Source organism: Centroberyx gerrardi, chromosome 4, assembly GCF_048128805.1.
Source record: "Centroberyx gerrardi isolate f3 chromosome 4, fCenGer3.hap1.cur.20231027, whole genome shotgun sequence".
Taxonomy (NCBI): domain Eukaryota; kingdom Metazoa; phylum Chordata; class Actinopteri; order Beryciformes; family Berycidae; genus Centroberyx; species Centroberyx gerrardi.
This window is the reverse complement of record NC_136000.1, coordinates 5,504,830-5,528,394: the sequence shown is the minus strand read 5'-3', so window position 1 is coordinate 5,528,394 and position 23,565 is coordinate 5,504,830. Positions and strand designations below refer to the sequence as shown.

The window sequence follows — 23,565 nt, the reverse complement described above, 5'->3', positions numbered from 1 at the left end:
ACTCAGATCTCCTGGATGTTTCTGCTCTATTTTATGTGTAAACAGTATGTTGGTCTTGTCTGCCATTTGCAACTGATTCCTCATAGGACATTCTTTAGTTTTCTTTTTTATGATCAGTAGTTTTTATTGTTTTTCTTTTAAACAGAACAAGGAAACACATCATATAGCAATGGATTGACTGAATGAAACAGGACACATGGAATAGAAACAAAGTTACAGAATTACATGTGTGATCAGCAGACAACACTGAGAAAACTAAAATATGCAAAGGGCTAAAATAGACAGGACACTCTTTAGTTTTCTTAGTGTAATGACACCTCTGCACCTTTTTCAGCTGCAACCGAAACCAAAAGTTAGACTATTTTTTTACTAATATTATCATATTTTATTGCTCAAAACTTCCACGCTCAGATTGATATTTGTCATTTTGTACAGTTTGTGCGTCAGTGTGACAAATAGGCAATCTGAAAATCACTACACCCACATCGAATCAAATTTTTTGTCACCCCTGCAGTCAAGGTTTATAAAGCCACACAGCTGAACTACATTGATCAATGACAGTAAAACAATTTAACAATTTAACAACTAACAAAACAAAACAAAAAATTGTGCAAAGTAGAGATCGTCACAGATGAGCAAACTTCTCCATTCTAATAAGAGCCGATTCACTCAGTCAATATACGTAATGCAATTTTGGAGACATCCGTAATCACAGGAGGCATGGGTGGCCTCCTTTACTGCCATCGGATCATGTATTCATCATTACCTTGTTTGAGAAAGGCTGAGGTAATACAGATATTATTCGTCTAATCACATTATTTCTGTTTTGTGTTGGCACTGCAGAGCAAACTGAAGGAGAACTTTTCATCAAGTCACAGTTACAGAGTTACTAATAGAAAATTGAGAATGTGTCAGACTGTGACAGACGTCTCATTTCTTTCTGAACACTTCACAAAGGAATGCATCCGCTTTCATTGAATTTAGTGTCACCACTGTCATTACACTTTTAGTTTTTGGTCTTACTACATGTCTTTCATGTCTTCATTTTTATCTGTCCCTCTTTATCTGCTGGTGCCAAAAACAAAGGCGAGACAAATGAAAGCTAGACTATTTCTTACTATTATCATTCCTTATTTGTTCCAAGCTTTGTTGCATATCTTATTTTTTAATCCTCACACACAGTGAGACGTTTTCCCAATAAAATGTTTCTGTTTCATCCTCAGATTGAGTTTTAGTTAAACAAACATTTCTCAAAGATAGAGCTGAGCTCTGGTCAAAATATAAATATATTTATAGTGCTTTTATAAAATATGAATGGTAATGACAGCTTTTTTCATTCTTTCATGACCATGACATTCATGATGCTGAAGGTCAGTAGCTAGCTAACTAGTTTACCTAGATAGCTACAGGCTACTATGGCTAGATTGAACTTGGAAGGTCAGCTATGCTAACTAGCTAACATAAATAACTTAGTATGGTTAGATTGCATTTTGTCAGTTAGTATCAGAGCGCTAGGCTTCATAATATTAGTTTCGTCCTCTCTTACCTCGTCTTTTTCACTGGGCTTCAGTCAGTGTTGCCAACTCTTTACAAGGAAAGTAGCTGCTAGATGTGGCCAGATGACATCATACGCTAATTTGCATATCAATATATTTGCTACAGCCCCCCTCTCTCAGCAGAGGGAGGGGTGACGCTGTGTATGGGAAGCGCTGTGATCATCAGACCTCTTTGGATTTGACAAGCAAGTAGTGCAAATCAGCATCAGCTGTATCAATTGTCGTGAAATACTTTGGGAGTCAACACATTTACATTGTTCCCCATGCTTAGAAAAAGTCCCGAGTCACTTCTGAGAAGTAAAGTCACCAGGAGGGTCTGAAAAGTTTGTAAATCTAGTAACAAAGTTGCCAACAGCAGCTTCAGTCTAATGTTACTTAGCCAGAAAAACTGGTTCCTTGGCTCTGCGAATTGAAGTTTAACCAATGAGATTATTTCTCTCCCCAGAGCAGCTCTGCCTTTGAGAAATGTTTGTAGAACTAAAACTCCAATCTGTGTTTTGCCCCCCACCCTCCCACCCCCATCGTTTTTTATTTCAATATGACTCACAGCCCAGGGGGGCCCGGCGTAATTACGGTTTGATGCTGATGTGTGTTTTATTGTGTTCAACCGTTCGGGTCCCAGGCAACCCGTCCCAGCCCACCTCGCTCCATTACATGAGCCCGTACCAGCTGAACGCCTACGCCATGGCGCTGCGGGCCGTGGGAGAGATCATCCAGGACTACGACAGCGACAAGATGTTCCCCGCGCTGGGCTTCGGCGCCAAGCTACCCCCCGACGGACGGGTGTCGCACGAGTTCGCCCTGGTGAGGAGACGGCTCCCTCCATACATCCAGCCAACCATCTGTCTATAATACATACATGCATCTTCACATCCATGCATATGTACATACAAACATTCATAGAAAAACCCATTAACTCTTCCATCCATCTATGCATCCATCTCTCCACCTAAACCTGCATACAAACATCTGCCTATCCATTAATTCCATCATTCATCCATCAATCCCTGAGATAAGATGAGATGAAACTTTACTGAACCCCATGGGGAAATTGGACCGTTGCATCAGCAAACAGTAATAGGATAAAGCAAAGAAAAATAGAATATAAACAAGAATAGAGCAAATGGGGTTTTCTGTAAACATACTAAACCAACAGTTTTAGCACTAGAGCATATTAAGCAGAAAGGTGTGGATGAAAGTATGAAAATAAAAGAAAAATTATGGATTGCAGAAATAAGGTTTGCAAAATACCAGCTGTAGATCTAAGTGAGACATCTAAGCTAAATAATATATAGGTTTTTTTAAATAAATTCTGAATTTGTCTATTTTACTTTTCTATTTCAGTGTTCTAGAATCTTTATTTTATTCTTCTTGTTCTTCTACCTGAGGCCTTTTTTCCCCATCATGATACATAAAAGCACCACAGAGATCTCACTGTTCCTCCACCTCCATGTGTCTCTTCCCAAGAGATAAAAACTGTGAGGTGTAATGAGTGAAATGTGTTGTGTGTGAGAAGAAAGTGCGTCTATATAGCTTATAGAGGTATATAGAGGCACTTAGAGGCGCTTATATAGACTGGATCCCCCCTAATCCTAAATCCTCTTTGTGAAGCAACAGGGCTTAATGGGAAATGTGGTCTTAATGTTGAGTAACACTAACATTACCACTAGGATGAGACAGAGGATACCAGTCATCTCAACCATGGTCTCATTTGTTTACAGTAGTTAAACCAAGGCAACACAATTAATTTGACAATGATATATTGATTTATAAAAATGAATGGTGACCTCATGCTGCACTAGTAGGCATAAATATAAATTTTCGAACCAATAAAACCAACCGATTTTTGAACAATCCCGCCCCTCCGCTCCCCTCCCATCAAATAAAACTGCCTTTCTCTCCCTTCTCCACATATTCCATTGGTTTAGACTTTTGAGTGATCCCTCACTGCGTTATGTCCCGCCCCAACATCCTGTTTCAGCAGGACATGCACCAAATCCAGGAAGTAAAGATGCCATTTCATGGGGTCTTTAAAGGATAAGGACATCTGGATCATCCGTCTTTTATTCAACACCTTTTGGGTTCAACATGTCCATCCCTCCATCCCTCCATCCCTCCACACCCCTGTCTCGCTGCCAGGCTCTCGGGGCTCTAGACGTCCTGACCACTCCTCAGCCAAACTCCTCTCCCTGGTCTATACCCTCACATCCAGATGTTGTGCCGGAGGCGTCTGCAGCCATTACAGCTGCTCAGCGTTGGGTAACAGCCTCCCCAGAGGCGGCCGAGCCCGAGACAAGGCGCATATGCATTAATCTAAGCATTAAGGATTTAACTGAGTCAGCTCTTAAAGAGGACGGCTACAGCTGCCGCCACACTGGGAGGAGGCCACCGCTGCCTCCGACGTAATTAAACAAGCTCCATTTACAAAGCGAAGGAGTCTCATGTGTGCGGTGTGGACTCATGGGCAACCGAGCAGAGCTGGTCAAGATGGCTGCTTCTTAAATCCTCACTGAAATAATTAGGAATCCAAAAACATATGGGTAGCTCAAATGATGTATTGTTTGTTTCTATGCGATGTTGCATCTGCCTTTTAGTGTCTTAAACCCAGTCATCCAGACGATTTCTATGTTTTAAAAAAGGATATGGAGAGACACAAAAATAACTGTCTTTATACAACATCTCAATTCAAAAATATACTTTATAAACCAGGGAGAAGAGCCACTCTCTCTCCTGGTCTAAGACAAAGTATCATCAAAGTCTCCTTCTTTATGCAAAGTTGGGGAAAAAAATGGCTTGCCCCAGAGTATTCTTTACTTAAATAGAATAAAGAAAGGATTTCATTTTAAAGATTTCCTGTAGATATCTATCATGTTTTTGAATGCAAGATGGGCTTCTATGTCCTTAAGGGATTATAACCCCATTATTGGTTTGTGGGGCCAGGTGGCCATTTTTGATGTCATTGAAAATGGCATATAATCCTGTAACCCTGAAGCTATTGCAGCCGAAACAAGTTGGGTTTTGTCAATTGTTCACCAACTATAGCCAGTTTTTTAAATTCAGTCTCAGTTAGAGAGCATACCCAGTGTAAATGTGGTTTATAGTGTGTGATATGTACTCTGGAAATTGAAAGTGCTTTTCAGGAGTCAGATGGGATAAGAGCATATTCACTTTTGTGGTTAAGTGATGCTGGTAAATGGTTTTGAGCCAGACTGAGGACAAGTGCTGAATGTGAAGTGGCTGCCAGTGACCATCGGTCACACCGGCACCAAGAGATATCGTCTCTGAGGAGATCTTATACAGTAGGAACAGTTCCCCCCCCAAAATGCAAGTGAGTAGATGACATAATTTTCATGTCAGTAGAACATTGCAATTCGAGGGACCACCAAACACTCAGCGAGTTACAGCAGCCCCTGTAGTTCCAGCTCAGCCTTTTGCCAAATGGGGTCTGGTTGTTTAGCGTTCCAAAAAAGGGCATAAAATCTTTACCAAATGTATCTAAACAACTCACTGACTGGTGGGTTGTAAACAGAATTAGCCCATTTCCTTGTTTCAGTTGCCATACTACACAAGAAGAAGAAGTTACTGTTTTCTTTAGTTGGAATAGTAAATATAGGCCTTTTGGACTCATAGAGCAATCATTTGGCTACAGAAAACTTGGATTATGCTGCAAGAGCTGTTTAGAGAAATTCGATGCACATTTTATGCCCTTTTTTGAACCCAAACAGCCAAACCCCAGTTGAATGGAGTTTCCACTGACACAGAGGTTTGCAGATAATGACATCATTTTCATTTTGGGGTGAACTATTAAGTTTCCTTCCAAAGTGAGACAGCCACCATTTAAAAAAAACCCAAAAAAAAACCAAAACCTCCTACTCTTATGAAATGATTGCCGGAATGACTCTAAAGAACATTATGGGTTACTATAAAAGTTATGAACCCTCTTAAGTCCTTTGCTCATAAAGACTTATACTTATCATCTGTGTTTTTGAAATATTGAACGGGCAGTTCCAGTTCCAAATTTTGCAAAATGGATATATATAGCGTTCTGCAATATTATTCGTCACATGTAGACCAGCATGTCCTCCTCTTTCTGTGCAGAATGGTAATCCACAGAACCCGTACTGCAGCGGTATCGAGGGGGTGATGGAGGCCTACTACCAGAGCCTGAAGTCTGTGCGTCTCTACGGACCCACCCACTTCTCCCCTGTCATTAACCATGTGGCCAGGTAGGTAGACACAAACACACACACACACACACAAACACACACACACACACCATCCAGTACACAGCCACTGTGCCGCAGGAGAAATTCCACTCCCACCTCTCCTACAGTAACCTATCAGATCAATATGAAGTCCCAGCCGTGTGTGTGTGTGTGGGCCGCTCCACAGCGACCCGCGAAGCCCACAGGAGAAAAAGGGAGGAGATTAAAATAAATGTGCTAATAGCTCTGTCACCTCCGAAGGGAATCAATACTTACTGCGGCGGTACGGACACATGCGACGACCACCGCCGGCCTCGGCTGTTTGAGAAAGTCGCTCGGTCTTTGTGTGCGACCCCGTCTGCGCGTTGATTGATGTGCCGCCTTGAGGTGCGAGGAGAGGCAGCGGGAAGAAAAGAAACCAACGAACATTCCCATGCTCAGCCGAAGAAATAGCCCTGTAAATAACAGTAAATGTCACACCTCCCACCATTTCGCAAAATAAACGAAAAATGAATCCCCAGATACGAGTAGAAAATGTGCGCCGGTGCCTCGGTATTAAAAAGAATTGGAGCCTAAATGTGATTAGCATGATACATGTGGGCTTTCCAGTGCAATTACACTTTTATTGGAGCAACAAACCACAAATGCAAGCAACTCTGGCTCCTCTGCCGCTTGATAAGTTACACATCTTGATAGAGAGATTTGATAATAAATAACAATGCTTCTACCAGGTCAGGGAAACTGTCAGCAGCATTCGGCCAATTTCTAGGAATAACCAACCGATATAAAGTACAGTACTTCCGACGGTTTTTTTAACTGTTGTGTAAATTCCCGCCTCCACCTGACGCTCCCTATTTCCAGATCTTGTCTCATGCTCCTCAAGGTTGACTGTAACAAGCACTTTTCCCCACCCTTCATCATCGGCTTTCAAATCCCATCTCTCTCAGTGTGCCGTCCGCCCACACAGCCTGAGAATAGCTGCATTGTTCCGCGCTCACTTCTGCGGAGCATCCGACTAAAACCCAGGAAGTCACCGCTACAAAAAAAAATGACACCGAGTCAAGTCAAATTCCTAATAGTTTGACTGTTTGTACGTAGGACTGTAAGAGTGTTGCTGACGTAAATTAAAAAAAACACTGTGCTGTGACACAACTGTGGAATATTCCATCCAGGTTTATAGTAGAAAACTGCTGTAACCTTTACTTGACGGCACATTTTGATGCTATTTTGATATAAATCTCCTCAAAGTTGTGCCATACTGTCCTAATTCATTGTATTCTTATCAAATAAATATAAAAAGAGTCACATTGCTGCAGTATAAGCACTTTAGATAAAAATTGAATAGACTATTACAATGAAAGCTGCACTATGACCATTTCATTATTAAAAAAGACATAAAAATGTCACATCACAGTGTAATTTGCGCTGTGAATACCAAAAACAAATATCAAATATATCAACAAATATTTATAAACAGTCAAGTACAAGAAAAATGTTGTGATATATCTTGGACATATCGCCCATCCCTACAGTTGGAGCCTTTATCTTGTGATTAAAATAAGCTGATTTTTATTGATCTCTGAGGGGAAATTAGTTTATTGCAGCAGCAACGAATAGAGTTTGAAGTTGGTGGACAAAAAGTAAAAAGTAGAATGTCCTTATCATGCTAATAAAATGTTTAAACCTAATGTTAATGCCTGATGGAGAAGTGCAGGGCTTTGTGTCTTCCTGTCTCCCTCCTCTGTTCTTGCTCACCTGACCTCTGACCTCTGACCTCTGTCCATGCCAGGTATGCGTCAGCGGTGACAGACGGCTCCCAGTACTTCATCCTCCTCATCATCTCCGACGGTGTCATCACAGACATGGCACAGACCAAGGAGTCCATAGTCAATGTACCAGAGCACTCTTTAAGTCTCTCTCTCTCTCTCTCTCTCTCTCTCTCTCTCTCTCTCTCTCTCTTTCTTTTTCTTTCTTTCTTTCTTTCTTTCTGCCTCTGTTTCTCTCTCTCTATATATATATATATATATATCTCAATTCAAGGGAAAGGACCTATAATGCCGAAGCAATTGCAAAGGATAATGTCACAAGTCATTCACAAATAATGGATAGCAGATTAATTAAACAGTTCTCTTCTCTCTCTTTCTCTTTGTCTCTATCTTTGTCTCTCTCACTCTCTCTTTTTCTCTCTCTTTCTCTCTCTTTGTGTCTCTTTCTCTGTCTGTGTGCCTCTCTCTCTCTCTCTCTCTCTCTCACTGATCTCTCTGAAATTCAAAGAAGCTGTATTTGCAGCATAAGAAAATTTGTGTTGCCAAAGCTTTTGCAAGAATATGATAAACAAACGATAATCAAGCATAAGAAATCAAAATGTAATAACAGAGGATAGCGCTCAGCAGCAGTCAGTACATGTTCCTATTCATTCAGATAACTTTGAATCATCACAGATAGGTGAAACCCCAGTCCAACCCCGCTCTCTCTCTTTTCTCTCTCCCTCTCACCTCCCCCCCCTGCTGTGTTCGGCTCTAATAACTCTGCCTTCTAATTAGAGTGATCAAAGTTAATGCATCTAACGATTTTGGGGGGGGGGGGGGTGCGCCTATATCTGGAACCTCAGCTGCCTGAACTCGCCGCTCCGCTTCGCACAGCTCCTCCCGTGCCGATGCGATGTTATTGTCAAGCAAGATTTGAGAGTAATTATTTACTAGCCCGCGGAGAATCCAGGCCCCTCATATCTCAGGCAATTTGGCCGTCCGTCTAATAACGATGGAAAGTTATGAAACGCTGAAAAACCTTCATTCATCATTCATCACTCGGAACTGTACTTTGGTGTCTCACTCGGCTAAGATTTAATAAACAATATTGCGATGCGGGGCGGCGGTGTGCGGCTCGGGGCAGGGGAAGATGTAAATGGGAGTCATTTTTAAGCTGTCAGGCAGGGGGAGATTTAGACAAAGTTGTAGATGCATGAAATTAGAGAACGCGAAATTAGAAAACTCCAGAATTGGCCGCACAAAAGGCTCCATGAAAGGTAGTAACCCGCCGCAGAGGGCAGATGGAATTGGACAAACCTCGTCAGTCTTAACAATGGCAATGAATTTCCCCAGTGAGCCTCTCTTCTTTGGACTGTTAGCTTATAATTAGTAATTCACTGGGTTATTTCACTGACAGCCTGTGGCGTTTTAGATAACAAATGGAGAAAAGAAACTTCCTCCAGGTCTTTGATGCATCTATTCTGTCTCTTTCCTCCCTTTAAAGGCTGCGTCTCTGCCCATGTCAATTATAATAGTTGGGGTTGGACCAGCGGAATTTGATGGTAAATAGAGTGAAGATCGTGTGTGTGTGTTTGTGTGTACAGTACATGCCTGTGTGTGTGTGCATGCTTGTGTGTGTGTGTGTGTTTCTGTGCATGTAGGTGCGTGCATGTGTTTATTTGCACTCCGTAATCCCTTTCCTTCATATCTCTCCTCCCACATGGTTCAATCCTTCCTTCCGCAGCTCTCCTTTTCTTCTCTCCTCCATTCTCCTCCTTCCATCTGCTTCCCTCCATCTCCATCTCCGTTTTGCCCATCCCCACCTCCGTCGAACTCGATGTTCATTTTTGCACATGAAAATCCTCGTTTGTCGGAAGCGGAGGTGCCGTTCTCCTAATGGACGCAGACCTCTCCGCCGTGTTGTTGTTGGAAAGACGTTCGTGTTTACGATCCACAGATCAGCCCCTCGGTGAAAAGCGAGCTCGCTCACGATGAGCAATTAGCCCGCAAAGTCAACGGGCTTCAGCGATTTATCACGCTTATGAAATCAATGTGCACGCTTGCATGATGCCCCCGTTGGTACACATCGTTGGCTCCGCTTACACATATTCCAGCATGTTTCCCTATGCGCTCAACCCTGCCCGATAGTGTGCGAGCTACAACCCCGTGCCTTCACGCTCAGCAACGCAAATTCTGTGTACTCATGCCGCGTTTGGCATCGACGACACCGCCGAGGAAATGTTAACGCTCTCGCCCCAACGGGACGCGCTAATGGCTTCGGCGGGTTAAGCGCGCCCAAAAAAAAAACGCGCGTCGTGTTTTATCTGCCGTAGCTGCGACACGGCGTGACTGATGTGCTTCCCTCCTCAGAGATGATCGAGCTGGACGGGGACGAGGAGCGGATCTCATCCCAAGGACGATTTGCTGAGCGGGACATTGTTCAGGTACAGACACGCCTGACTCGGCTCCGAGCCTGTCCGCTCGGCACAATGTCTGCGGAGGAAATGTGGGATTTGTGATTAATGGGAAAAGGTCGTGGTGGGTGACCTTCGCCTGTGCTCTTGTTTTGGGTCTCCCACTTTTTTTCTGCCTCCTTCCCGCTGGCGCTCTGTCTCTGTATCTACCTTTTTTTTTGCACAGTCTCACATTCTTTCACTTGCTCTCACCTGATATTTATCATAACCATCTACTCTCTGTATTTCTCCTCTTGTTATCCCTCCTTCCCTTTCCTCTCCTCTCCCCTCCTCTCCTCTGCTTTCATCTGGTCTCCTCACCTCTTCATTTCCTCTCCTCCTATATTTCTGCTCATTATCTCTCCTCTCCTCTCCCTCTCTTCTTCTTTCTCTCCTCCTATATTTCTCCTCTTGTTATCCTCACTTTCCTTTCCTCTCCCCTCCTCTCCTCTGTTTTCATCTGGTCTCCTCCCTCCCTCCCTCACCTCTTCATTTCCTCTCCTTCTATATTTCTGCTCATTATCTCTCCTCTCCTCTCCCTCTCTTCTTCTTTCTCTCCTCCTGTATTTCTCCTCTTGTTATCCTCACTCTCCTTTCCTCTCTGCTCCTCTGCTTTCATCTGTTCTCCTCCCTTCCTCTCTACTTCCTTTATTCTGTTGTTCTACTTGTTATACCTCTCCTCTCTTTTCCTCCCCCCCTCCTCACTTGTCTTCTCCCCTCTGCTTTCATCTATTCTCTCCTCTCCCTCCTCTCCTGTATGTTTTCTCTTGCTCTCCTCTCCTCTCCTCTCCTCTCCTCTCCTCTCCTCTCCTCTCCTCTCCTCTCCTCTCCTCCCCTCTCCTCCCCTCTCCTCTCCTCCCCTCCTTCAGTTTGTCCCGTTCAGAGACTACATCGACCGGCGGGGGAACCACATCCTCAGCATGGCCCGCCTGGCCAAGGAGGTGCTGGCTGAGATCCCAGACCAGTTCCTGTCCTACATGAGGACCAGAGGCATCAAGCCCGGCCCCTCGCCCCCCCCCTACACCCCGGCCGTCCACCCCCTCCTCACCAGACGGGTAAGCCGGATCTAAAGGCCGAGGCCCCGCCCACCCACCTTACCACAACCACCCCACTCCCCCCCACCGCTGGCCAATCGTGGCGTCGCGCCCGACTCTCCTCTCTGCTTCTTCCTCCTGCTCTTCACTGGAGGGTGAACCTCGCCCCCTCCCCCCCCCCCCCCCCCGCTCTCATGTTGCACTTTCGGGAACTTTTTGCGGCGACAGGTGAAGCGGACAGTCACAGTGGTCGCTTCCACTTTCAGGAGGGACTTTCTTTCAGTGGATGAGGCGAGTGGGATGAGGCGAGTGGGGTGGGGTGGGGGGGGTGGGGGGGGGTCAGAGGTCACCGAACTGAACCAGGAAGAGTGTCCAGGACAGGAACTGAAAGGGTCCGATCTGTGGAGACGCCTTTTGGAAACACTGTACATCTGTTTGCTATTTCTACTTCCTCTTCCTCTTCTGCTCCACGTCTCTCTCACAAAACCATCTCTCTCTCTCTCTGTCTCTCTCTCTCTCTGTCTCTCTCTCTCTCTCAATGTTTACAAAGTCGAGGACTGAAGTGGAGACTTTTTTTCAGGAGGAAACATTTATACCGCTCAATGTGAGAAGCTGTCAGACTCATATTATTGCTTTTTTGGCTGCAGAGACTCGGGGGTTTGCGACTTGTACAAAAATGTTTAGACCCAGGAGCCACATTCTTCATAACAGCGTGTGTGTGCGTTATCGATTGATTTATTTATTTATTTTTAATGGCGCATGTGCTAGTTTTAGAGAAGCATGCACTGTTGTCCTGCACTCAGGGCTTTGTTGTTCCCCTCCCACCACTACTGCCACGTCCCATTAAGACCGAAACCATCACCCATGTAAAAATCTTCCCCCGCTCTTCCTATCTTCCGCTCTGTCCACCTGCCTTGGCTCAAAAGGAAGCGTTTGCTCCCTGCGAGTCCGGTCAAATCGAATACAGCAGGGACTCAAACCAGCCTTACTCTCTTGTCGGATACATTCACAGGCACCGTGTTCACCATGGCTTCTGGAAAATGTGGATCTCCAAAGCCCAGAAGTCAAAAACACACGTCTCGCCGCCGCACCCGACTGTGTGTTGCGTGACTTGGCGTTGCTTTGTTTCCGTGGAACGACGATCGTACTTCAGAAGCATTCTTTGTTTTCGTCTCTCTACCTCTCACTTTGTTTGGTGTTGCCAAAAAAAATGTGTCGTTTAAATAACAAAGTGTCGGTGTGTTCATGGGTTTTTTTTGGTCGACCAGTGGAGTTCACAATTTTACCTTTCTCACTAAGTATTCATGAAATATTTGCCAAACTGCAAGTTGAGAATTATAGCACTTTGGTTGCAGTCAGATCAGGTGGCTCACACCTTTGTGGTAGCAGCACACTGTGAATATGTGCACAGGAAACAGTTCACCAGTAGACCAGGAAGCAAAAAGATGCTGGTCTTTTAACAGTTTTATAAGCGCACCTACCCGTAGAGCCCCTTCAGATATTAGTGGGATCAAAATAGTGAAGATCAGCGCTGTTTTCGGTTCCAGCATTGTCACTAAAACCTAAGTTGAAAACTAGTAATCATCAACAATCCCTAAAGTTTATCAGCAATGTATCTAATCCTCCTCTTAAAAAAAAGTGGAATTACTCAGACCCAAAACAGGTAACTGCACTGTCACTTTTAGCCAAGTTTCAGGGTGAAACGCAAATGCAACCCTACTGTTTTGCCCGATGTTAATGTATATAAAAATGTAACAGTATGACAAAGCACAAACCATTTCATATCAGAACAGCTACAGCCACCGTACCCAGACGTCCCTTCTTACTCTGCCTCATGTAAATGTGTGAAGAACAGCGTTTATACATTGTACTCTGCATCTCTGTACTACAAAACTGTAGATCTTAACTATTCTCGGTACTTTTTAGGACCCTATTCAGTCAAGTAATCGATGTAAGGGAAAGTTTACAACAATTTTTTTAATCTTGCGCCTCAAAAACATTATATACTTCTCTGGCTGATGATGCTTACATGAAAACGTCTACTTATAAACTGCTTGTAAACCATTTTCTTAGACATTTATACACTGTACAAATCTTTGCATTTTATTTGTGTATTGGTAAATACATGTGTAATGCTGCTTCTTTATTGCCGATATAGGTGTAACATTTTTATACTGGGGCCTGTAATCATATTTAAATCATGACTAACAGGCCTTATACATGTTTATATATAAGTTAATCATATTTAAATCATGAACGACAGGCCTGTATTTTTTTATAAGCGATTGGTCCGATAACGACGTATGTTTCATGTGTGCAAGACGTTTAAAAGTAGACCCAGTGATGAAGTACACAGTAACTCGGTAGCAGCGTTTTCCGTCAAATCCAGCGGCTCGTATTATAAATGTAGCGTCTCCTTGTTGGTTGTGACTCATCCCAGAAAACCTGGTTATTCAGTTTGACTGAATAGGGTCCCTCAGTGGAGAGAGGTGGGCTGATCGATTTTGTACTCTTCTGTATTGTTGTTTTGTCAGTGCGGGATCCCGTGCGATAGCAGGTTGCACAATGTAGCACTGGTTTTAAGACTGGTACGAAGCAGTGACTCTCCTTTAGGACCGGAGCAAACCAGACTGCACCAGATCAGACCAGATCAGACAGGAACAATCTTTTTTTTTTGTTTTTTTTCGTACGGAGAGTTGAATTGCAGCGAACTGCCGGGACTCTGTGACTCTCCTTCTGAAACAGAAGGCTTCATTTATTTATCACGACAAGATGTCAACTTCATCTCGCGCCCACGCGCTCGTATATACATACAGTACATGTATCTGTATATGAAACATGCATGAAACTTACATAACAAAGACAGGGTTAAGTGAAGAGGAAGGGTTTCTTTTTTTTTTTTTCCACAGAAACAGTGGAGAATTTCAGAGATGAAGTCGTTGGGTATTTATCGTTACATCCGTTAAGAAGCCACATCATACAACTGCATAATTGTATTCATGATGTGTAGATAGGAAGGCGTGCACGCTCCTCTCTGGCATGCGTGGATTTTGCCCTCAGGGAGAGGAAACGAATGCTAATCGCAGCGAAAGCCGGCGGAGTTGGAAGTCATCAGCGCGCGGATGGGTTTGTCACATGCCGCTGCGATGTGGCGCGTGCCGAACAGCCGTCCCTCCGAGGCTGCGGCGGCGGAGGAGTAGCAATCTAAAGCATTTATTGTGCGGGAAACAAACGAGGCGAGAAGAGCACGTGCTAACGGTGGACAAACAGCTTTAATAACGCAGGCTCACACCTCGCTGCCTCCCACGGCTCATCGTTCGCATCCGTGTCACTCTGCCGAGGCGGCGCCGTGTCAGCATGCCGGGGCGAACCAGCGGCCGCATCCCAGCGCCTCAAAACGCCCATGTAGTCTTCACACATATAACATGAAACTTGTTTACTGTACCTTTTATGATATTAACAAAGTGATTTTAATTGAATGCTCGTGATGAAATATCCTGTTTATCCTGTTCTTTTTATAGCATGCATTATGGTTTGCATGTGTCGTTTTTTCTAACGGAGATGCACCGGTGGAGAAGAGAAGAAAAAAAAAAACAGTTGTAAAATGACATCTTTGTGTGTTCTTTCGGAGTACTCTAGAGAACTTTTTTGCCTTAAAAATCTCACTGATCAATCTTGGAATTGTGCAATGCCTTCAGATGTTTCTTTGATTCTTAATAAGTCTCAGTACTCTGTTTTGTTTTGTTTTGGTTTTTTGTTTTGGGTTTTTTTTGGTACGTTCATGCACAGCCACTCCTGTGTCAGACTCATCTCCGCATTGTTCTCTCAGAGCCAGTGGCTGAAGTGATGTGAATAAGAGGGAGGATGATCCGAACAGAAAAAAACTGGGCTGTCTCGCTCCCAGCTGAGGGGATAACGCTCTCCAGAACTAAATCAGACATGTTCCCACGTTAGAAGAAACCATAGCTGCGTGTATTTTACCAGGGACGGAAACAAATTGATTTGCCAAAGTGTTATTATTATCCCAACTGCTCCTTTCATCATTTTGGATATCAAAAGTGATTCAGGGCCTGATGCAAGACGCTTGTGACACGACTGAAAGATCTCAAACTATTTGTCCATTGATCCATAATATTAACATCTTGAATCAATTCTTGGTTAGTGACATCACAAGACAGCACAGGTTTTACTGTTCTGATCGGAAATGGGGAACGCCACTAAAGATTGATACAAAATAACTATTTCTGTAAGAAATTTCAATCTTTAAATAAATATTCATATCAAACTCATTTTGTCAAGTCTGTTGTAATGCCACTGCATGCCGCACACATGTAAGGTGCCACTACCACTCTAAAAAGAAAGGGGTTCATTAGGGGTTCATCCAAAGGGAGCCAGTAAGCACCTTAGGGTCCCTCACTAGAAAAAATATCCCTAAAGGGTTCCTTGAGGAGTTCCCATATCATCGCTGTCTGGTGAAAACCTTGTATCTCCAAAATGTCAACGCTTCAGGAACTAAGAAAAACTGTCTTGGTTTTCAGATTGACTATCATGCATTTTTCCAGTTTATCCAATGAGGTTTTGAAAGGGTTTCTTAGGTCTTTAAAATCACCAAACTGGAGTTACAAGGTTTTCGCATGACAACAGCGATCAGTTAGAGCAGGGATTCTCAACCTTTTTCATATCAAGGACCCTAATTTAGTCCACATTAGAGCCACAGACCCCCATTTTTCAGATTTTTTATTCAGATTTTGACTCTTGGACCCAAATTTTTATTGTTAGATATGATGTTGTCCAGAATTCCATGACTGTCTGTATTGTAGGTAGAGAGATAACAGAGAAACTATGATCAAAACAGTCATTCTTCTACATTCTCTAATCATATTAACTTGTTGTAAATGAAATAATAGTGAAGTTTAACAGTTCATCAGTTTGCTGGGGACCCCCTGGAACCCCCTCAAGGACCCCCTGGTGGTCCCCAGACCCCACGTTGAGAACCACTTAGAGGTTAGAGGTTGGTGGAAGTTCTGTGGTTCGGTTCATGAAACATAAAGGTGTTCTCCAAGGAACCTTCTGGGGTTCTCCTGTGGTCGCAATCTGAAGCATCCCTGAGTATGACACAACCATTTATCTTTAAGATTATATTTTATGGTATTTCTGCTTTATTTTTCAGTACAGTGTAGTGGCAGGAGAGACAATTGAGCAAGTGCAATATAGTTTTCCAGTATAGTTATAACGCTACACCATCTCCTTCATGGTGCAGGAAATCAAACCCCCAACTTTCTAATCCATGTGGAAAAGAAGATTCCTGCACGCAAACAACATCTGAAGCTTTTATTTCATTTATTCTGGTGTTTGAAAAACGTGTTTTGTCTTCAGAAAGGTCTTTGACTGACACATTGACCACACAAGAGATGCAGAGGTCATGTGTGTGTATGTGTAGTCCATTATTTCTTGCTTACATTTGTGACATTTCTGCTTTATTACGCGCCTTCCCTCTCTCTCGGATGTCACATGACAGATCTATTTGGAACACCTCATGGTTAGAGACCGTGACCTCGATGGATATGATGTGTTTGCCTCCCCGCTCTTCGGAATAGCAGCAAAACAATCAGTTGAGGCTGTTTGGCGAGCGGTCTGACATGCGATGTGCGTGGGCCGCAGTGTAACGAGTGACAGTGTGCTATTACGGCCAATTGACTTCCTCTTTTTTTTTTTCCCCATTCCAGTCCTGTCCAAGATTTTAATGAGCGCTCGTTGCGATCTGTAGGTTTATCAGCATATGATTTTTAACTTCACGTTGAGTTATATTGTTGTATTATTATGTTCACCTCCCACTTGAAGCTATATTCAGAAGCTTTAATTTGGCACCCTAAGTCCCCCCCCCTCCCCCGAAGCATGGTAGGCTAACAGTACATGGCAAAACAAATATACAATAAAACCACTTTCGTACTGTAATTGGTGATAAGAATGCTAGAAATGCTATATTAGTTGCTACTTCTGGAGCAAAATAAAGAGGGAAAAATCATTTTATAGGTAATTTTAGTTTCTCTCATTAAACAGATCAAATGATGCAATGATTCAAAGTTGATAGGAATTTGCCTCAGTGCAACTCTTAAGACAATAGACCATACACAAAAGAAAAACAGAGTACATAAAAGCAATGAAGATAGATAAAAATAGATAACAATATTAAAACAATAAAAATCCTGAAACAGTAAAAACAGCTTTATTGCCACATGCCCGTGCATCTGTAAATGAGTGTGATTGTTTTGTATGATGATATTGACCATCAGTCAGATACAGAATGCACATAATAAGCAAACACACACACACACACACACACACACACACGCACACACACACGCACACACCACCACGCAACTTGGTCTGTTGATCTCTGACCAGCTTCTGCACCGTCACCATCATTTAGTTTTTTAGCCAACATCATCAGACTCCACCTCACTTAATTAGACACAAACAATTAAGTTTTTAATATGCGCCTCTCGGGGGATTTACACATCCTGCCTCTCTCCCGCTGCAGGGAAACGGCCAGCAGCGAAGAGACTCTGCAGCAATAAAGCAGACCTGAACGAGCTCAGCGTGAATCTTAATATCGCTTGAGCCGGTACGGGGAGCTCCCTCGGTCTCCGAGCCGCCGTTCCCGCCACTCTTATTTCCCCGTCTCCCCCTTAAGCTCATCAACCCGGGACACGACTCTCCGTGCTGAAATAGGTGGTGATGAGTAATGGAATAAGGAGTAGTGTGTAAAATTTTGATGACACGCACCTCAAAATCCCCCAGCATAGACACTCACACTAACCCTGCGGATGGCTGCTTCTGTCCACTCCACTCAGAAACTGCAGGGAAGAAATGCGCTGGCAAGTGCAAGGCACAGTCTTAGGATGAATATGAAACATCCCTGCTGCTATTCTTAGAAAGGGAAGGTGGGGGCATTGCTAAATATAGCCGGATCGTTTTGTGCCTGCTCTCTATTTTTACACCAGCCAAAGCCTTCCTGGCATGTTGTGCTCTTTTTTTAGACTGTTACATAATAAAACAAATCTTGAGGCACGATGCAGAGACAGACGCAGGATAAAGTATCGCATCGCCCAAGAAGAAATGCAGTCAATCAAGCCTGAGAAATCAGCGTCAAGATTGAACAGTGAGCGAGAGTACGGCTTTAAGAGGGGTTTGGTGGATTTCTGTAAATGAGTGTGATCGTTTTGTATCAGACTTTGCCAAAGCAGGACAGATGTGTACTGTAATCTTGATGGGGTTAAACAGCCCGGAGCAGCGTTTGTCAGCTCGCCTTTAGTTTGGTCGGTTGACAGGGGAGGAAAGGTAATGAGTTCGTCTTGGGGGAGGCATGTCATCTTGAGTATGCAGAAGAAACAACATTAAAGAGGAAAACCGCTGAGTTTCAGCATTAGAATATGTGCCTTAGGACAGTTAACATTCAGTGCCGTTCCCCCGCAGCCGGAGACGAGCCGGCGCAGCCTGTCCGGCCTCTGAGTCCGTGATGCCAGGCAGATGTATGGCTCCATCGAGAATCAATTGGCAAAGATGGAGAATGGAAATGTGACAGCGCCATGGAGGATTTTCTGGAGATGCGGCTCCGGTTCAAAGCTTACGTAACCTTTATAGAGACCATCTGAGTTTTAAAGCCTGGACAAACATTCTCAAAAGATTCAATGGGAATGGGGAATGTTGTCAGCAAAGTAGCTTACATACTGAGGAAGCCGCAATTTTGAGTCTTGCTTCTCCGGTTTATAGCTTTTGGTTAATGTTTACAAGTAATGATCTAACTCTCTTAAGCCCTAGAAATATCATTTGAATCCTTAACTTGAGTGGCATTCTCCTTTTAAGATAGAAAATTAGATGTACTATGATTCAGTATTCCTTACAAAGCAGCTTAAAGGGGAAATCCACCCTATTATTGGGATGTATCTTGTATTTCTGGGTCCATATTGCTTGTTTGGTATATTTTTCTTCTTCCCGACTTGCCAAATGTAGACATGGCATGTCACATCCAGATATTTCCAGCGGCTACAATGGAGTTTATAGCAGAAATTATCGGAAACTATCTGAAACATCAACGTTAAACATCTGGTTTTGGTGTCAGTCCCTCAGAATCAAAGAGCGAGCGCTTGTTTCTAGACTCACCAGATGTTCAACAATCACACAGGGAGAAATCCATCGTAGAAGAGGCAGAGAGACCGATTTCTCCACTAACAGTAGCCTCAGTAGACCAGAATGCAATGCAGCCACAAGACATGTTGCGTTTTGAGTAAGCGTAAGAGTTTTTCTTGAGTGGAAAAGCTCTTACCTTGCTATCACTAGTTCACGTCAAAAGGCATTCTGGGAAATGTAGGAAGTCAGTAACTGAAGTAGAAGTAGATGAGGCAGGTTGAGGGAAAGTGGGTACAACAAAACAGTAAATTACAACACTTCATCACTAAATAACTCCTGGAATGCATTGAACGTCACAGATTGATATCGAACAGTGTAAGCCAATTCGAAGGGAGATCTCTCCTTAGAAAAGGCACAGATGCCTGACCTCTCCTCTCCTCTCCTCTCCTCTCCTCTCCTCTCCTCTCCTCTCCTTTCCTCTCCTCTCCTCTCCTCTCCTCTCCTCTCCTCTCCTCTCCTTTCCTCTCCTCTCCTCTCCTCTCCTCTCCTCTCCTCTCCTGTCCTCTCCTCTCCTCTCCTCTCCTCTCCTCTCCTCTCCTCTCCTCTCCTCTCCTCTCCTTTCCTCTCCCCTCCTCTCCTCTCCTCTCCTCTCCTGTCCTCTCCTTTCCTCTCCTCTCCTCTCCTTTCCTCTCCTCTCCTCTCCTCTCCTCTCCTCTCCTCTCCTCTCCTTTCCTTTCCTCTCCTCTCCTCTCCTCTCCTCTGCTGTCCTCTCCTCTCCTCTCCTCTCCTCTCCTTTCCTCTCCTCTCCTCTCCTCTCCTCTCCTCTCCTCTCCTCTCCTTTCCTCTCCCCTCCCCTCCTCTCCTCTCCTCTCCTCTCCTCTCCTCTCCTCTCCTCTCCTCTCCTTTCCTCTCCTCTCCTCTCCTCTCCTCTCCTCTCCTCTCCTCTGTCATGTGACCACCAGAGTGGACAGAAGGGGGAATCACCTGAGCGAGATGTGCTCAGGTGACCCACATGCACGCCAGGCAGCTCACACACACACACACAAACACACACGCACACATGAAATGTTACTGGACTCAAAGTCATCTCTTCTCTTACAGGGACTCAAACTGCAGTTTTGTGCATGGAAAATATCAAACAGATCAAAAGACTGATTGTATTGTGTAGGAATATTATGCAATATCTAAGCATATGTGCAAAATGAGATGAACAAGTGAGCAATAAATGATTAATGGTCAATTTACTGGTGGGCCTCTGAAATATTGAGAGAGAGCTCAGCCATGAAATGCAATGTAAATGGATCTATTTATAGTGTGGCAGAGGAAGCCATGTGGAACGGGCTACTCGGCGGTGCCTTGTTCATATAGCTTTTAGAGCCAAACGACAGGGGAGAAAAGAAGGAAAAAAACTTCACACAAACACACCAAACCCACATTTGCATGTAAAGTCGCTTTTTTGTAGGGACATTAAACTTTTAGACAACGCAGCAGGACAGCAATAAATAATTTCCACGTTGAGAAAAGCAAAAAAAAAAAAAAAAGCCCCAGCTCCACTCCCACCCGCGTCCCCTCTAACCTCCCACGCCGATTCCAAACCCTGCTTTGTCTGATGGGATTGTTTTGGAGTGAAAGGAGGGGAAGTGACATCTTAAAACCTCTTTTTATTAATTCTGGAAAGCGGGAGTTGGGGCGGGGGGCGGCGGGGTGTTGCTGCAGCTGAGGGGACCAGTCAGGTTGTGTAGCGCACACACTCCTGCGGGGATAGCTTTTGTTCTGATATCAGCCGGTGGATATCATCATGAATAACTTAACACAAAGTTAAATCCTCTGCTAACAGTCAGAAAATATGATTCTCTTTGCACCACAATGGAAGTCTTCACAGGGGAAGAGGACTGTGGATCCTGAGGGTCTTTACACAGTCAGTCTGCATCACATTAATCACCAAGTACAACACAAGGACTCGACTTGCCGTCTTACTGACAACTTATTAGCAACACAGTACATACTGACATGGTACAAGGACAGCAGGGCCTCACAGAGAGTACAAAGGGACACACTGTGGACAGGAGACTGTACTTGTCAATCTACATTCAACACTCATAACGGATGACTATGTGTTCAAGCAGTATGGAAGTGTAGCAAGTGACCAGTGGTGAATATTGTTCCTGTTTGCTATGATGAAATAATGCCGAATAATATGAGATGCGTTACTAAATCATGAGTGATGTCATACAGTTTTATATGCAGCCCTTACACACTCATTCCCACAAACATGTTTAATGACGTTGATTAAAAACCTAATTGAGCAATCAATAATTTAAGCTGCAGAATCATTTCAGCTTCCTTGATCCGATGCCATTCACTGTAGCCGTACATGGTGTGTATTATTTACTGTGTGGCACCTCATTGCTGTAATAATTGGTAGTGCACTGCCATCTACTGGTTACTTTTGCCCACATGCATGTGTTTGTCAGACCAGTGGTTCTTAACCTTTTTGATCAGAAAAATCAGGAAAAAAATAGACATGATGATAAATATGTATAGTAGATATATGTTTTTGCTATCCCATAAATCATCTCATCACCAGCTAAAATTATCTTGTGACCCTGGGGGGGGCCCCGACCCCCAGGTTGAGAGCCAATGTATTAGACTATGGATGTCTGTTGGTTTTACTACTTCTTTGATGGCTGAGCAAGGAAAACCCAACAGATCTGATCCATACAAGCCTAGATTTCCTCTTTACATCTGTTTAAATCCTGTTTAAAGAATAGCTTATATGCTATTCCTATCTAGAATTGACCAATTGCTATTTGTGAACATGCAACTTGAACATCCCAAAGCCAGAAACCTAAGATTCAGCTTGTGATGTTATCAGGTGTAAAACACGGAGCTGCTGCCCTTTCAGACTGAAGGGAACACAGAGCTCCACAGATCCAGATCAGTATTCCTCAGGTGTCCTGGAGGCTCAGCTGACTCAGGTGTGTACCATGTAACTGTGATGTCCAGGGTTCAAATCCAGAGAAGGACTTTGGTTGCATCCCCCACCCCATTCATTTTAATGTAAAACACTGTAAAACTCTAGATATATGTTTGACTCGTGGCTATTTGCATGTGTTCACAGGATGTGTGAGTATGTCTGCAGAGTTTCATGATTTGGACTTTGCATTTCTGAGAGAGATACAATGGAATAAGTTTTAGTTTTGTCACTGACTTCCATTGCATTTGAATACATTGATTCCTATGGGAATCATTTGCACTGCTGACACTAAGTCTGTTTGCTCCTAACACTGTGTGAGTGTTAGGGTGCTAGCAAACCTGAGGAAGCAAAAAGCAAAATGTGTTGTTCACTCCTTTTATAAGCTGATTTTGCAAATGCTATAAGAAAAATAAAGGTGTGATTATATATTCAGCAAAGCCTCACAGTGTGCGGTTGGATAATATGGACTGTGGGAGTGTTGTGACTTTTTTTTAAAAGACTGCAACATTTCAGAGAATCTTCCTACAAAAGCATATTTACATCTTATCATTGGACCATGGCTTTTCACAACTTTATTCATGAACGTTGTAACGTTTTGCCCTAGACTCTGAAGGTCCATGCACTAATCACTGTTATCATCAAAGGTCTGAATAGTTTGTTTATAAGGGTTAAATAAGCCCAGCTAAAGTGACAAATAAACATAATTCTAACATTCTAACATCTCTGCAAGTTTAAATGCATCATTTATGTCATTAGGTTGAAGATAAAGATGAAGACAAAAGGGCCTTTTTAATGAGGAACTCCATTGTTTTCAGTGAAGGTCATTTTGGCCCTGCTCATGGAGACTTATAAGTGTGTAAGGTTGTGAATTCTCGGGCTACTATTGCATAAATCACTCTGGATAAGTGCGTCACATCAATGCTCGACATATAAATTTAGGTGTAAAATGAGTGCTACCCTGCAAAGGCAAACAGCAGTAGCAGGCGTGTTTCTAAGGTCAAAGGCCATGATGTGATTTTAGATTTAATATCAACAAAAATGATACCTGTAAATGCTACTAAATGATAGACAATCCACTCCTGTACCAGAAATACTTTTGCCAGGTCAGGATATAAACTTTACAAGTCTTTTTTCTGAGTTTAATTACTTTGCAGGGCAGAACGGTCAGACAAGTGTATCAGACATTTCATTGCTCTCCTTATGCGCCCAAGTGTGTGCCTCTGCAGTTCAATAAAGCCGGACAAAATATCTGGGGAAAATAGCAGTATCTGCAGCTGAGCGCTGGAAAGATAAATAAAGCTACATCAGCATGTTCATCTCTCAGAATAACTCCAGACAGGAGAGCGTGAGGTGAGGTAACTGTCCTGGGAACGGGCCACATGTCGCCGGCTGTGTTCAGAAACTATAAGAACTGTTGCCTGACCAGCTTGAAGCCTCTGAACAGTCTGGACACACGGGCAAG

General features: G+C 43.5%; 1 protein-coding gene across 2 annotated transcripts in view; it reads left to right on the top strand.

The window, feature by feature from the left end:
• Positions 1–11,032, top strand: part of LOC139931875 (copine-8-like) — a 61,883-nt gene extending 50,851 nt beyond the window's left edge. For both annotated transcript variants that reach the window (XM_071925508.2, XM_071925507.2), the window contains exons 15-20: positions 2,179–2,360; positions 5,655–5,782; positions 7,551–7,653; positions 9,014–9,071; positions 9,880–9,953; positions 10,832–11,032. In XM_071925508.2, coding sequence (XP_071781609.1) covers positions 2,179–2,360; positions 5,655–5,782; positions 7,551–7,653; positions 9,014–9,071; positions 9,880–9,953; positions 10,832–11,032 — 746 coding nt within the window. The remainder of the gene's footprint in view (positions 1–2,178; positions 2,361–5,654; positions 5,783–7,550; positions 7,654–9,013; positions 9,072–9,879; positions 9,954–10,831) is intronic.
• Positions 11,033–23,565: the final 12,533 nt, after the last annotated feature.